This window comes from Lontra canadensis, unplaced genomic scaffold, assembly GCF_010015895.1.
Source record: "Lontra canadensis isolate GAN:19392208 unplaced genomic scaffold, GSC_riverotter_1.0 scaffold112, whole genome shotgun sequence".
Classification (NCBI taxonomy): domain Eukaryota; kingdom Metazoa; phylum Chordata; class Mammalia; order Carnivora; family Mustelidae; genus Lontra; species Lontra canadensis.
Genome location: NW_022631106.1, coordinates 604,988 through 619,517, shown reverse-complemented (window position 1 = coordinate 619,517; position 14,530 = coordinate 604,988). Strand labels below are relative to the sequence as shown.

At 50.8% G+C, this 14,530-nt stretch overlaps 1 protein-coding gene across 1 annotated transcript in view; it reads right to left on the bottom strand.

Annotated features, from left to right (window-relative positions):
• Positions 1-14,530, bottom strand: part of EPAS1 (endothelial PAS domain protein 1) — an 82,942-nt gene that overhangs the window by 20,508 nt on the left and 47,904 nt on the right. Inside the window, exons 3-6 of the mRNA XM_032840429.1 lie at positions 7,151-7,302; positions 6,650-6,734; positions 3,064-3,182; positions 2,735-2,940 (exon numbers count right to left, since the gene is read on the bottom strand). Coding sequence (XP_032696320.1) covers positions 2,735-2,940; positions 3,064-3,182; positions 6,650-6,734; positions 7,151-7,302 — 562 coding nt within the window. The remainder of the gene's footprint in view (positions 1-2,734; positions 2,941-3,063; positions 3,183-6,649; positions 6,735-7,150; positions 7,303-14,530) is intronic.

Sequence of the window (14,530 nt, the reverse complement as noted above, 5' to 3'; positions counted from 1 at the left end):
GTCAACCACATACATGGACACGACAGATGTGCAGTGTCACAAAATTTGCTTTTTAAAATATTTCCTTTGTTTCAGGCAATTATCACGAGACCTCATATGGTCCTCTGACCCTTTATTAAAAAGGAGTGGGACACATGCATTCTGAGCCATCGGTGTGCCTTGACTCAACCCCAGACTCTCCCAAACCGTTTGTTTCGGCTCCCAGTCACTCTGGGAACCTGGGAATTTGATGCCAGCTTTTCTCTCTTCTGTTTTCTCTCCCTCCCCTCTCCATTCTCCCTTCCCTTTTCTCCAGGAGCATTATTCATTCTTTCATTCATTCGTTTGTTTATTATGTCTGTGGCCTTCATGCATTGAAGAAAAAGTGCTAACCCGACTTTAAAAGTGATTTTGTGGATTCCAGTTGCCTTATATTTTCATCAGATTCTTTCCATGTGCCTTATGGGAAAGTAATCCCCTTGTGGAAAATCGTCGCCCCGCAATGTGTGTTAGACGTCATCAAATCTAGTGAATTCCTAGATTTAATGGAAAGTGGAAAGGGCTCCCCATTAGCTATCATATGTAAATGTTGGTTTTTGAAGCACTGATCTCAGAAGGGGTATTAAAGAGACAGAAAGAGAGGGGTGGAGGGAGAGGGAGAGAGAGAGAGGGAGGGAGGGAGGGCGGGCACATGTGTGCACGTCTGTGTGTGCACACCTTGCCCCATTCTAATGAAAGAGCGAAAACAAAACAAGCTACCCAAACCAGAAAGATCCCAGTCTTCATCAAGGCAATAGAGAAATAGCACTTAGGGATCAAGGACTTAAAATAGTCACTTTATAAACTGCCTAAGCTGTGTCTGTGTCCTTGTTAACTAATCTGCTAATCGGTTAAACACAACTTTCGTGGGGCCCAGCACTCTGGGTATGCAAGCACCCCTGCGTTCAGCCCTCTAGCACCACTGAACTCCGAGTCTGGGCCATGTAATTAGGTCTTGAAAGGCAGGATTCTGCTGAAAATGCAATGTGTCCAGCAGCTCTGAAACGCAGTATCGCCCTCCACACTCTGAGTCACAAAGCCTTAAATCACAGGTTCCTCCGTGCCAGTATCGACTCCGCAGACAAGCCCTGAGCCAGACAAGGCAGGCAGGCCTCGCGTGGGTCTCCCCGTACCATGGCCGCTTCCTCTCACCCCGTGGTTGGAACAGTTCCTCCTGTTTTTGTCCCCTATTCTATCCCAAGCAGCACTGCTTTTGGGAAATGACCCGAAACTCATTCAAAGCAAGGTAATGAATGGAGGACAACCTCCGATTACTCTTTCCAGAAATTTTTTTTTCTTCCCTTTAATAAGGATCAAAGTCTTAAGCTTAAAAAAAAAAAAAAAATCCCTGTCTTCTATTAGCTAGAGATGATACATTATTTCTCAGGCTGCAGGGTCTTCCCAAGTCTTGTGGGGTCACACAAGGGGGAAGCTTAAGTGGGGTCCAGCACCACAGCCACTGCTCTGGGCTGGATGGTGAAGGCATCCACAGCAGCGCCCCATCCTTGAGCCAGCCCTGTGGGCCACGTGCTGGGATTTCCCATGCCATCTCGACAGCCTAGAGAGGGGTGCACATTACAGAAGTCTTCTGCCCACAGGGTTCATTTGAACGCAGAGCCTCCATCTGAGAAACGACCTTACACACAGGATGGATTTCTCTAGAGCCTGCCTTTGGGACAATCTTTATCTCCAGTCTGCATCCTGATCCCAATAACAACACTATTAAGCACTATAATCAATGCTGACTGGGTCAGAGTTCCAGGACAAAAGTCTTCATATGTGACATTGTCTCCCTCTGAGGTTACAGCACCTCCTTCTACTTAGAGAATGAGCTGCTGCCTCCAAGAGCCTGGGCCCCAGCACGATGGTGGCCAAAATAGGGGGACAGGAATGACTCAAGGATCCTTCCACAAAGTCCTTTGACTTTGCCTCGAGGGGAGGCCAGTTCTGAGAAGGGACATATGCAGTCTTAGCTGCTTTTTCTACAGCTTTGTAATAAAGAACAACTTGTAGTGAGAAAAACCACTCAAACCAAACACTTCCTGTGGAGCCTGAGCCTAGGTCATCTCGCCAGAGCTGATACTCAGAAGCACGTCACTCTCCCGTGGGAGAATTTCCAGTGGGGCCTGCTATGGGGGCTTAGAGTCTAGCTTGGCTCCCTTCATCAAAAAGCCTTCAAAATTAGGCTAAGTAGCAGCTGGGATGGAGAAGATACAGAAGGAGCAAAGGCTGAGGGACAACGAAAGACAACAGTAGAAGCCACACCACTGTGGGCCAGTTTCCAGGCCAGACCCTGAAGGTCCCAGCCAGCCTCTGAGTTGCCAGTGCTGAGGGACATTGCTAGACGCCGGTCTCCATTCCCAGGAGCATTCCTGGAAATTTCCTCAGGAGCCTGACACGTATGTGAGAGACTATGCACACACCACAACAATGAGCAATGAGCCACACAGCAGAACTGCTCTGGCATCAGCCCCTGACGTTGCCTCCATGGGGAGCCACCAAATATGGCTCCAGGAGCCCCGCAGCTGCACCGATGGGATGACACAGTGACACACGTCCAGAGACTTGTACCCAGCGATGCAATATCCATACCCCAGACGCATACCGTCCCCCCCAGGCACAACCACACACACATACACACACACACGCACACACGCACACACACACAGGTAGGAAAGACAGCCCGGCCATGGCACACACACTCCCGGGCCCCCACCTGTCGTCACAGTAGGTGAACTTCATGTCCATGCTGTGGCGGCTGAGGAAGGTCTTGCTGTCCAAGGGGATGTCCATGTGTGACGGGTGTTGGATGGGCTCGCACATGAGGATGAGGCAGGACAGGAGGGGCTCCTTGTAGCTGCAGAGACCGCCATGAGGGGGGCAGCTGCTGTATACCTTCACCTGGCCAGTGCAGTGCAAGACCTGGAGACCAGCCACAGAGGGTCAGACACGGGGCCACAGAGGGTCAGACACGGGGCCAAAGAGAGTGGTCTCGGGGTGGGGGCGGGGGGAGGGGACTCCAACCCGGGCCTGATGTCGTCCTACCTTCCAGGTGGCTGACTTGAGGTTGACGGTCCGACCTCTGCTGGTGACGGTACACTTCATCCTCATGAAAAAGTCCCGCTCTGTGGATGTGTCTTTGCTCTTCTTCCCGAAACCAGACCCTGCATGGGGAAGGGTGGAGGGTGCCGGGTGACCGTGGTTTTAGGTTTGCATTCGGCAGAGATGCCCTGGGGCCATCTTTGCGAGGAATGCATGGTTTGTTATTTCCCATGGTTCTGCTCCCTTAGCACCCGTGGCCTGCCATGAATTCTGACCATGATCTTGGCCTAGGGGCTAATATTTTCTCATTTCCGGCTTGTTCCCCCAACTGGAGTCTAAACTCGAGGGCTGTTTCACTGTTTTGTTTCCTCCTGCATCTAGTACATCGCCAGTGCTCACTTGACAGCGGCAAGGCAATGAGGGCCTAGAGGCCATAATCTGGGCACAGCGCTCGTGTGGCAGGCCCATGTTCCTTCACAGGAAGTCCAAGGGACAGTCTGGGTGAGACCACCATCCCCTCATGGGGATGACCCTCTCAGATTAGAAAGGTCTCTCAACACCCCTGTTTCATCTTTAGGCCTGTCCATCATGAACATAATCCTTCAGTTAGTACCCAGTCTTCGACCCACCACAGCTGCACTGGGGACACTGCGTGTCAGCTTTTCCCTAAAGTGATACGTGTCAAGGCTCAAGAGAGACCGCTGGTCCAAGCCTCCTGGGTCTGGTGAGCAAGTTCACTCTGAGGATGAACTCAACATGGATCAGAGCCTTACTCGGCTAGAATTAAATAAATCACCGAGACAAATGACACAGCCTCTTTCCTGATGGGTCTCCCAATGCCTGCTCACTCAGAGCTTTTCCCACTTTCCGTAAAACAGAGTGACCAACGCAGTAGAGTCCCCATTGTCCACGCCTAGACTCTGCCTCCACCACCACCATCTCCAGCCTGGACCTTCCGAGGTACACTCCTGCCCCCTTGGCCAGCATCACAGAACAAGCCAGAGCCTTTTCTCCACCCCAAACAGTCACACCCCTCCATAAACCTCTAGAGGGCCATGATTTATTTGACATATGTATCCCTAAAAAGCTGTGTCAAATGAACTTTGGCATTTCTGAATCTGTCCCAAACATCTCTAGAGGAGAGCCTACCAAATAACACAATGAAAGTGAGAAAATGAATCTTTTTTTTTTTAAATTTTAAAGAAAGAACATTCTTCCATCATGACTATAAAACCATCTCTCCAAAACTTAACGATGTTCCTTCCAGTTTTAATTCTCACAGGTGGGGTCTACCTATCATGAGATATCCTTGTATCCTAGGGTCTGGACCTACCCTGATGACCAGTTCAGGTGCTGGGAGTAACTGGGCTAGTGATACTCATTTGTGGCTATGGCATGGGTTACTATTGTGGCCTAACTTGCTAACCTCTGGATTCTCCCCATTCTGTCAGTTGATGAATCTTTCTAAACATCGCTTCAGTCGGATTACCCCAACCCTGCTCAAAAACTTTTCAAAAGCTCCCGTCTGTCTACAGGATAAAGTTTGAGGCCTTCCATCCAGCCTTCAAAGCCTTTCTACAATCTGGCTCATGGTCTTATCTTCCTCTCGGTGTTCACACTAACCCTTTGCTTCCAGATCATGAGTCCAGTCAGGCCGGTGCCTTCAATGAGGATTGGCTGATTCATGGAGTTTGATCCCGAGTCCTTGACACACAGACCAAGAGACCTAACGTTCTACTCAGACAAATATAGTAGAATCGGCTATGAATCATAGAACTTGAGAGCTGGAAGGTCCTAGACTTTGCCTGGTCCAATACCACTCATCTAAAAGGAGAGCTTCTGAGGAACAGGGCAACGCAGTGACCTGGTTCAGGTCTCATGTTCGGACTGAGACTGGGACAGTGGCTGAACTCAGACTGAGAACCAAAGGGCTGAAGAATTTATGGAGTACAGAAGAGGAGACTTCCTGATTTTTGTAGGTTTCCAGCACATGCTTTAGGAAGACATGCAGAAAGTCTGATGACCCCTGCCTCACATAAGAGATGAGATTTCTTGGAAGCACAGAGAAGCCATGAACAGCCCTGTGGACTGTACTCTAGGAGCCAGGTGGCCTGAGGCCTCGAGGCAGGAGAGCAGAGGGGCTGTGTAAGAGCTCCAGGTGGGGCGGGGGCTGTCATGCTGCTCTTTGTGAGTTCAGTCTGTCCCAAGGCTGGAAGCACCTGTGTTCAGCAGCGCGTGTGCGAACGAAAGCTGGGCCTTGCAGGCTTGGTGCCGTGGCCTCCGCCATTCAGGCCGGACAAGCATGCGCCCCCCAGTAGCGACAGGTGAGAGATGGTAAAGGAGATGGACAGACATGGGCGTGATGTGCTCAGGACCATGCTGGACTCTCTGGTTCAGAAGGGACCATGAAGGTCACTGAGTCCCTCTTCCTCTCAAAGCCTCAGTCCACTTGACAATATCCTCATCCGTGCATTTGCCTGAAGGTCCCCAGAGACAAGAGATGGCTGCAACAGCTCCAACGGTCATTGCAAAGTGCTTTCTGTTTATGTGGCCCTCCCATCCACGATCATCTGCTGGATACCCCCCACCAATCCCCGGCCCCCCGCAACAGGTAGGGTATAGTGTATGAGATCTCGTCAATATCTTCTCCATCAAAAACTGTTGTGGGTCTTATCACCAGTTGTGGGTCTTATCCTGCTGTGGGTGTTATCACCAGGAGACCAGATTCATTCCTTGGCTCCCAGGGTATCTAGGTTCCAAAGGTGTCCCCAGTGAGTCACATGTGCCTCCTGGTAATCATCACCTTGTGTACTTCCCTCCTACTCTGAGCAGGAGTTGGCTTATAACTCCCTCTTAACAACAGAAAGAGGCAAAGGGATGCTGGGCCAGTCTCCGGACTCAGCCTTCGGAGAGTCTAGCAGCCTCTACTTTTGCACTTTGGGAGCCCTGAGTGGATGTGTCAGAGGCCTAGACAGGGAGGGGCTCTGGGACTCCATGGAGTGAGAGGGAGATCCAGCCCCACCAGCAGCAGAGTCCCAGCCTCTAACTATGGGCCTTAAGGTCCCAAAGGTGCTGGGGAGCCATCGTGGTCATTCCACTTCGTACGGTCCCCAGACAATGGCAGCCTTGCTGATATCACTTGGAACAGAAGAACCTCCCACAGAACCCATAGAATCATGATGGGTAATAAAATGATCGTTTAGGCCACCATGTTTTGGGTGGTTTTTTACACAATGATAGACAAGAGCAATCAGTTTCGTGAACATTTGGGCACAGATGAGTGTACTGGTTTGGGTGATGCCACTTGGCAGAGACGCTGGCCTCTCAGGTGTTGAGACCTAACCCAGAGGACTGCCTTCCTAGCATGGCATCGGGCACCATTAAGGGCCAGGTGGACAGTTCTGAGTACAAGTCCTTCCGGGGCCTTCCATCTCATGCCACAAGTTCTGCTGGATCTTTTATGGACACCAATTATTTTCTTGATCATGAGGACTCTGATCATCAACCCTATGTTTATAGACAAAGGGAATGCAGAGCCCCTTCCGAGGTGGTGTATGAGGGAAGGAAACACACAGCAAGAATACTTTACCACTTTTGAGACTCAGGTTCTCACGAATCTCCTCATGGTCACAGGGATGAGTGAAGTCAAAGATACTGTGTCCTGTGAGCTCCACCTGTTCCAAAAACAAGGTTGGGCTTCATTATTCCCGCTGGGGCAGAAGTCTCCAGGAGGCAGCTGAGCCACCTTCCAGGCTGGGAGATGGGGAGCAGACTGAAGTAAGTCTTTTGCATCCCAAACCAGAGCTGTCCACAGACATACGGACCGAACAAAGGACTGCTGCTGCTGACAGAGGCTTGATTCCTAAGGGCTGCTTTGTTAATCTAGCGGGCAGAGCTGTCTACCAGCAAGGCCTGTCCCAACACCAGAGGCTGGGACTGCATTCCTGAGGCTTGTAGCCTGAGGTCAGAGAGAAACAGGGTGGGCCCAGGCAGGGAGAGGTCAGGAGAAATGTGACCAGAACCCTCCACTCATGTTTACTCCCAAATGGAAACATTTTCCCTTTCTGAAAGAGCCAGAGGAGGATGTCACCTGTGTGAGTCCCATGAACTTGCTGATGTTTTCCGATAGAAAGATCATGTCGCCATCTTGGGTCACGACGGCAATGAAACCCTCCAGGGCTTTCAGGTACAAGTTGTCCATCTGTTGGTTAGCTTCAGGCTCAGACTCACTTTCAGAACAAACTGGAAAGAGAGGGGGGTCGGATGGCTTACAGGAATGTGGGACTAAGACAGATGTGACTGGCAGAAGACCCTCTGCCAGAGACACGTCAAAGGCATCACGTGGACTTTTCTGGAAATGCACACTGGCAGTCTAAGTGTCTGGCGCATGCCCAAGCGGGGGATACCTGATAAGCACCACGGCACAGAGGACACCCTGAAGGGGCTTTGCAGGCAGTGAGGCTGTCGTGGCGGCATACTGCTGGGATTGAGGTCATGGCTGTGACGGCAGTCACAGTAGTACGAGGAACCATAGCCTTCACCTCTCACACACACTGAGCAACGACAGCACATCAGGTACCACCCTGAAGCCAGTATATGATCTCTATGGTGCCTGTGAGGTAGGTGCTATTCTTTGTCTCGTCTCATAGACGAGGCTTAGAGACACGCAGTCCGTCCTTTGCCTGAGGCTGTAAAGACTCTGGTTCACAGGCTCCAGCAGCTGAATCCAGCAGATACACTCCTAACCATTTATGGGCTTTGGAGTCAAATAGACAAGGTTCTATTCCTCTTAATCGGCTAGGCCTTTGGCCATTGACCTCTTTGAACACCAGTTTCCTCATCAGCCCAATGGAAATAATAATTTCCAACTTTTTGAGTCATAAGGATTAAATAAGTATTTAAAATGCCCCAAACACTACCAGTCATGGTGGTTTTTCTTCCCCTCTGCTCCCTCTAGGACACCATTGCTGTCCTAAAGGTGCTGAGAGCCTAGACAGGGGATGTGCAGCACACACAGCCCCAAATCTAAGTTTGAGAGTCGGGAGCAGAGCTGCTGGTGACCGAAGAGGAGGAGAGACAGTAAGTGCTCACGGGCTCAGAGGAAGAGGGGGTCCCTTTGATGTGGCCAGAGACACTTGTTCCACGAAAGGGCATTTGAAGAGGCTCATAAATCACAGGCACTCACTCTGCAAAGCCAAAGAACTTTCTGGGCCAGGCTGGGCTGGGCAGACACCAGGCAGACATGGAGGTGCTAGAGCCTGGCGCAAACTCCCTCCCCGGGGACTCAGGAGACCCCCATCTGGCCAAAGGGGAGCTCCATTCCCCAGACTCGGTAGCCAGGCTGCTGAGGTAGGTATGGCGTTCCGGAGCAGCGGCATCTCAGAGCACTGCTTTCCGGAGAATCACCTGGCAAAGGCATGCGGATGGTTTGCAGAGAGACAGTGAAGACCAGACGGGCAAGAACCACATGAGGGGGCAAGAACCACATGAGGGGGCAAGAACCACATGAGGGAGCCACCACGCTCATGGCAGGCTAGAGAAGCATTTGCTGAGGGCCACCTGGGGAAGCACCCACCCCCCAACCGGCCACTGTGAGTAGCCCTAGTCTCTCAAGTACACTTCTGCCAGCTGCCCCAGAGCAGATCAAATGTAGACTCAGCTCTTGTCCCAAAGTGCTCAGGCCCCAGGCCCTTGGCTGTTGTCACCACCATATTATTTAACTCCAAACATACCTTTACTTAAAAAATTTGCATTCCTCCAGTATAAACATCATGCCAAGTAGACCTCATTTAACTCATAGAACAAGGGAAACAGAGTAATTTGTCTGTTATAAAAGTTAATATTTACTTAACTAAAAGGCATCTTCTAACCTGAGACTGTTCTATAGAATGTAAAATACAATTAGATTTCTGGGCCACTTGGAAAAAAAAAAAAAATGCATGGATACGGTGAAATGAGGTCCAAGGGTCTCTCTGCGAGGCCACCGGGTTTATTTGGTTCTCTTTTCCCTTGAGCCCCTAAATTTAAGCTTCTGGGCTATATGCTGCTATTCCTCAAGAAGAACAAATCCAAATTAGGAGAGGTCTTTACCAAAGGCCTTCAGTGGCACCACTGGGGACCAGCCACCTTCAGGACATGGGATCAGGAAATGTGCCAGGGTCACAGAGGAACAGAGCGGGCCCATCCAGGGATGGGCTTGCCTTTAGAGCCAAGAGTTGGGCTACAGAGAGTAGTATCCTGGTGACTTCCTTTCCATTTTGCTAAAATGGTGGAACAAAGGAGGGAAATTCTTTCCTCTTCACACCCTAACTAGCTTCTGGGAAGGGAGACCATCTGGGGATGGCCTTATGCCACACACATCCCCACACTTGATCCCTGCTCAGGATTTCTGCCAACTAACTAGTCAGCTGAACTGATGACGAGCCCAAGTTCTAGGTGGCGGTTTGGCCGCTGCCAATGTTGGTGCTTCAGCTAACGGCCATATTTAAATAGGGGCTTTAGGATGTAGGTGATGTAACTCAGTGCTTTCACAGTTGAGCGTGTACCAGCATCCCCTGCAGGGCTCGCTAAAGCAAGGATTTTGGGGTCTGGGGGGGGCTACTGCATAACTCATGGGCCCAGCGGGGAAATGTGGGGCCTCTTGTTGAAAAATTTAACTATGTCCAGGGCTCTTCTGAGTGTGGAGCTCTGTGGGACCGCACAGGTCACACACTCAAGAAGCTGGCTTGAGAGGAGCCCTTCTCCAGAGTCCCTGATTCAGTATGTCTCAGATGTGGGCTGAGAATCTGCTTTTCTAACAAGTTCTCAGGTGATGAGGATGCTGCTAGGACCACAGATTGAGAATCACTGCCATAACTCAAGGTCCTACGAGTGACCCTTAATGCTGAGAAAATCCAACTGTTTTGGTAGATGGTGACCTACTTTGGGGATGGGTGAGGAGAGGTTTTCAGCACCATCAAATCATACCAGATAGGTGACCACCTTCTCTAGACAGCAAGGGCCAGCCCCATGAGTTCTGCCCTATTGAGAAGATTTTTTTTCTCTTCAACTTCTTTGATGTCAGTGGCAACACTGACCTCAAAATTGGGTAAAATCCCAAGACAACCCTATTTGGGTTAACTAGGCCCAGAGAAAATAGTTCTGCTTAAAATTTCCTGTTTTTAACTGTTCCAACCCAGCCAAACTGGTTTCCATCCATGCCCAGTACACTTGCTTCCAGGAGGTGGCGAATTGGCAAGAGCAGCTGGCCAGCTGGCCTCTGGGAGGAAGGGAGAGGGGTGCTCAGGGACCACGAATGGAAACAGAACATCTTGGAACTGAAGTCACAATGGCTAGAGGACCAGGAAGCCAGCAGGCCGGGCCCGAGGGACCCCTGGGACAACCTGGCCTCTTTCCTCTATGGAACTATTTACTCCCGCAGCACCTGCTTTTTGTCCTGGGGGACACTGAAAGTTCCTGGCCAGCTCACAGTCAGCTTGGAGCTGAGGGTGAAAACGGCAGGGCCAGAGGCAGATCCTCACCCTAGCGGCTGGGGGTGCGTGCCTATCCCCCTCTGCTCCTCTCCTGCTCTTTCTGGGGAGCATTAGTTCTTCCCTACGGCATCATTAGTCTCCAGCTCAGTGTCAGGCACCTAGAAAGCTCACCTATTCACTACGCCGTTACCATACCCCAACTACGTGTCTGCCCTGCGCCAGGCACAAAGCAGGACATCAGTCAGGCCATCTGTCAACAAGTGTCCCTACGTGCTCAGCCCCATCCTAGGGAGAATCAGGGATACGGAAGGGTATAAGAGCCATCTTTTCGCTCAAGGAATCTACAGATCAGTGCTGAAGACAAGGCTAGACCACCATAAGCTTACACAACAATCCAGAAGAAACCTGTGGTGCTAAATAAAGAGGAGCCCACAGTAGATGCTTGAGAAGCCTCCAGCGGGGTCTCCAAATCGCTATGGGCTCTAGGTCTCAGTTACTTGCTTCCCAGGACCCGTCAGGGTCCAGACCCCCAGAAGAGGGGCGGGCCGTTGGAATCAGAGGCGCTGTGCTAAGACCAAGCATGCTTGGCCTGGGGAGCACAACAAGATTCTTTAATGCTAACAATAGCCCCAGTAAACAGGCTTTGATGACGACTCCCCACAGCCAGGATATGCGCGGGCTGGGGTTTCGGAGCACTTTTTCCGGAGCAGTGCTCATTTCCTTCAGGCGGCACCACCCATGTGGGGCGGGACCCCACGGGCAGCAGGAGCCAGGCGTCTGGGGTGAGCAGGCAGGGCAGCGGGGCGGCAGGGGAGACGCTCCAGACCAGGTCTCGGAGACCAGACTGTGCAAAGGCCCTGCTGGTCCGGATCGGTCTTTATTCCGGCAGACCGGCCTTCCTCCCTCTTTGTCTCCCCCTAACAAGTTCTCTGAGGATTCTTAAAACCGTGTCGATGTGATCCTCCTGGTTCAGTCGCCACTTAGTTATCATCACAGAGGCTTTCTTTTTGAAACCGACTCCTTACTCCAGCTTTCCCTGCAGACCCCCCACTACCATTACCCGGTAGTAGGCTGGGGCGACCCTCCCATCTTTGGCAGAAGGCACTGTGTTCTACCTGCTCTTGCTGGCCTCCCCAAGGGCCTGGAAAGTCCCACCATTAGAGATTCATTCCTTTGTTCTTTATGTAACTTATTATCCTATCTTAACCTCTCTGTGTACCCTTCCTTTATAAGATGTAGCACAGGGCTGGGGTCAGCAGACACCTGCTGACTGACCAGACGTTTTTGGTTTAAATTAAGGGAGTGATCTGAACAGGGTCAGTATCTCTGGAAGAGATTGTCATTAGCTGCTTTCAGCCGTTTAACATCCTGGCATGACTCTGCCTCCCAGCTCCTCTCCAAACAGCACCGAAAAAGGCCGTGAGTGGGGCAAAGCATGAATGGATCGATTCATTCATGCCAATGCATCAATAATAAAGCTGACATTTTTCTTTCGCAAACTTGCTACACGAGGACCTCTGGCAATCATGTAAAATCATTTGATTTCCCCATATCTGAGTGTGGAGAAGCCAAAAAATCAATTTTATCGTGAAAAACGCAGTTTGTGTATTTCCTGCTGTCTCAGGCCCTCTGAATGCAGAGGTGATCCTCATCTGGTCATGGCTTGTGGCGCTCATCTTGAAAGAGGATTTAAGACAATCAAGCGGTATTTCCACCGATGTGTTCCCGTCAGAGTGTGTTCTGTTCTCGGCCCAGCGTGGAAGCTAATATCATAAAGCCATTGTTTCAGTTTGCTTCCTGTGATACGAATCTCAGTCGGCCGCCCCGACTCCCAGCTTGGATTTCTCAGTGCTGAGATTTCCTCTCCCACATTCCCACACAGAACAGCCTACTGTGAAAATCAAAGGGAAGCGTGTTACTAAGTAAAGAAGAAACTTTTCTAAAGCAAAACCTGGTCTTTTTTAGCCTTTTGAACTCTGAGGTATGCAACCAACTATTTCCTATTTTACAGTGAGCCAACCCTGGTGCTCACCTTTGTTAGAAATGCTTCCGTGTGGAATCTGTGGTTTGTTTTGACTTGGGAAAAACTTGGCTACTCCACATTTCGATAGGCCCGGCTGACGGTGGGTAAGAGGACAGTGTGAGTGTGGGTTTCCACTGGGTTCCCACTGACATCATTTCTCCAGAAGCCTATACTTAGTATAAATCAATCTGCTTATTCATCATAACCTTTATTTCTAAGCTGTCACTTACAGAGAGCCTCAGATGTGGCAGGCAAGAGGGTAAGGGCTTTTCTTGCCACTTCTCTCCATCCTCAAATAGCACTCCAGGGGAAGGACTGGTATCAATCACTCTTGTGCAGATGAGAAAGGAAAGCTGGGAGGTAGTGAAGAGATTCTTGCAAGCTTGTAAAGAAGGCCATGCGACTGAGTCCCCAGGGTGGGTCTATTTGCCCATAAGTCCTGTACTCCTTTCCACTGGATTGCTTATTTTGAAAAAGCAAAATGTGATTTAAGAAAAATAAATAAATAAAGACCCGAGCTCACATACAATTCTTGAAAATGATCTCCACACTTGGTCTAAAGAATGTGCAGCAGGACCAGAAGAGAAGGCAGAGAAAGGGGATGTTGAAAAGCCATCCGTGTCCTCCTCCTGCCCTAGATGATGTGTGTTTTATGAGAGCGGCTCCCTCAAGGACACCAGGACCAGAGGGACAATTGTAGACCCTTCTTATCCTTTTCCGTCATTTCCCTCCTCAGGACAGAGAGGACCAGGGCGGACATGCTGAGGCTCTGGTCAGTTTGGGGCCAAGCCCGGCCAAAGGGCAGGCAGTTGGTGCCCGTGACTTACAATAGCACCTGAGCAGGGGTGTGTGCTGTCTCTCTGTGGTCCTATCTCTCAGGGTGGGGCTGGCACGTGGGGGGCTCACGCCAGCACACAGGCAGGCAGACATGCTCTGGGGACCCAGCCTCTGATTTGTAGCCATCTCCAAGCCAACCTTGGAACCACTGCGAAGGATGATTATGCGGGGGAGAGCTTGGAAATCAACGACGCACACCAAGAGAAAGGATGGAGACAGCTCACTCTATGTGTGAGGACCATCTCTGCACCCCACTGATCCGGGCTGGCCCCCAGATGCCTCTGCTCCACTTTGGTCCTCTTGCCAAGGAAGAACCCTCCTCTGCCCTCCACACCGAGCCCTCGTCAACATCTTTGCCTGGCCAGGTCTGCGGGATGCTCCCGCCCTCCCACCACCATCTTTCCCACAGATGCAGATTTGAAAGAGCTTGCATTCCAAGTGCAGACTCACCGCGTGCTAAGCGTGTGACTTTGAGCAACCTTCACCTACTTGTACCTCACTTGTCCTCTTTCTCCAATGTTCTAAAAGTCCAAGTTCCATCACAGAGGTGCCCCCGGATGCACAAATCACTCCTTTTGGGGTCTCTGTCGGTGGGGATATGGGGCTTGGGCTGGAAGGAGGCAATGATTTACCCAAAGGCACTCCTGTCTAAGAGAATTGCAAGTATCGTAACAGGGAAGTTGAAGAGATGTTTCTGAGTGTGGGGAAAGGGTCTCTGTCTAGTCCTTAATTCCTGCAGGCTCTTTGTTTATACAAAGATGATTCTCACACTACCAGACACTGCCCTCACCTGTCCAGAAAGAGAAGGCTCTTTAAAGAGAGAGGTACACATGTGCCCTCTGATGGTGCCTCCAGGCCACTGTTCCCTCCTTCAGCCGCATCTGTGACAAACCCGCCATTCTCTGGCATTGTTTCTCTGAAGGTATTTATAGAGCGTGTCTTTGCCCTTGGTTCTCCCCCTCTCCTCTGCTCTGTTCTGAGACTCTTTACATGGGCAGTACAGACCATAGCCCTCCGACCCTTGGAGCTCAGTGGGTCTTTCTTTCCCCATATCCTTCCTGTGCTCCAGGGCCCAGAATAGCACATGCTGGTCCGGCCTCCCCACCTCACGCTGGATTCCCTCTGCTCTGGGTTTCTT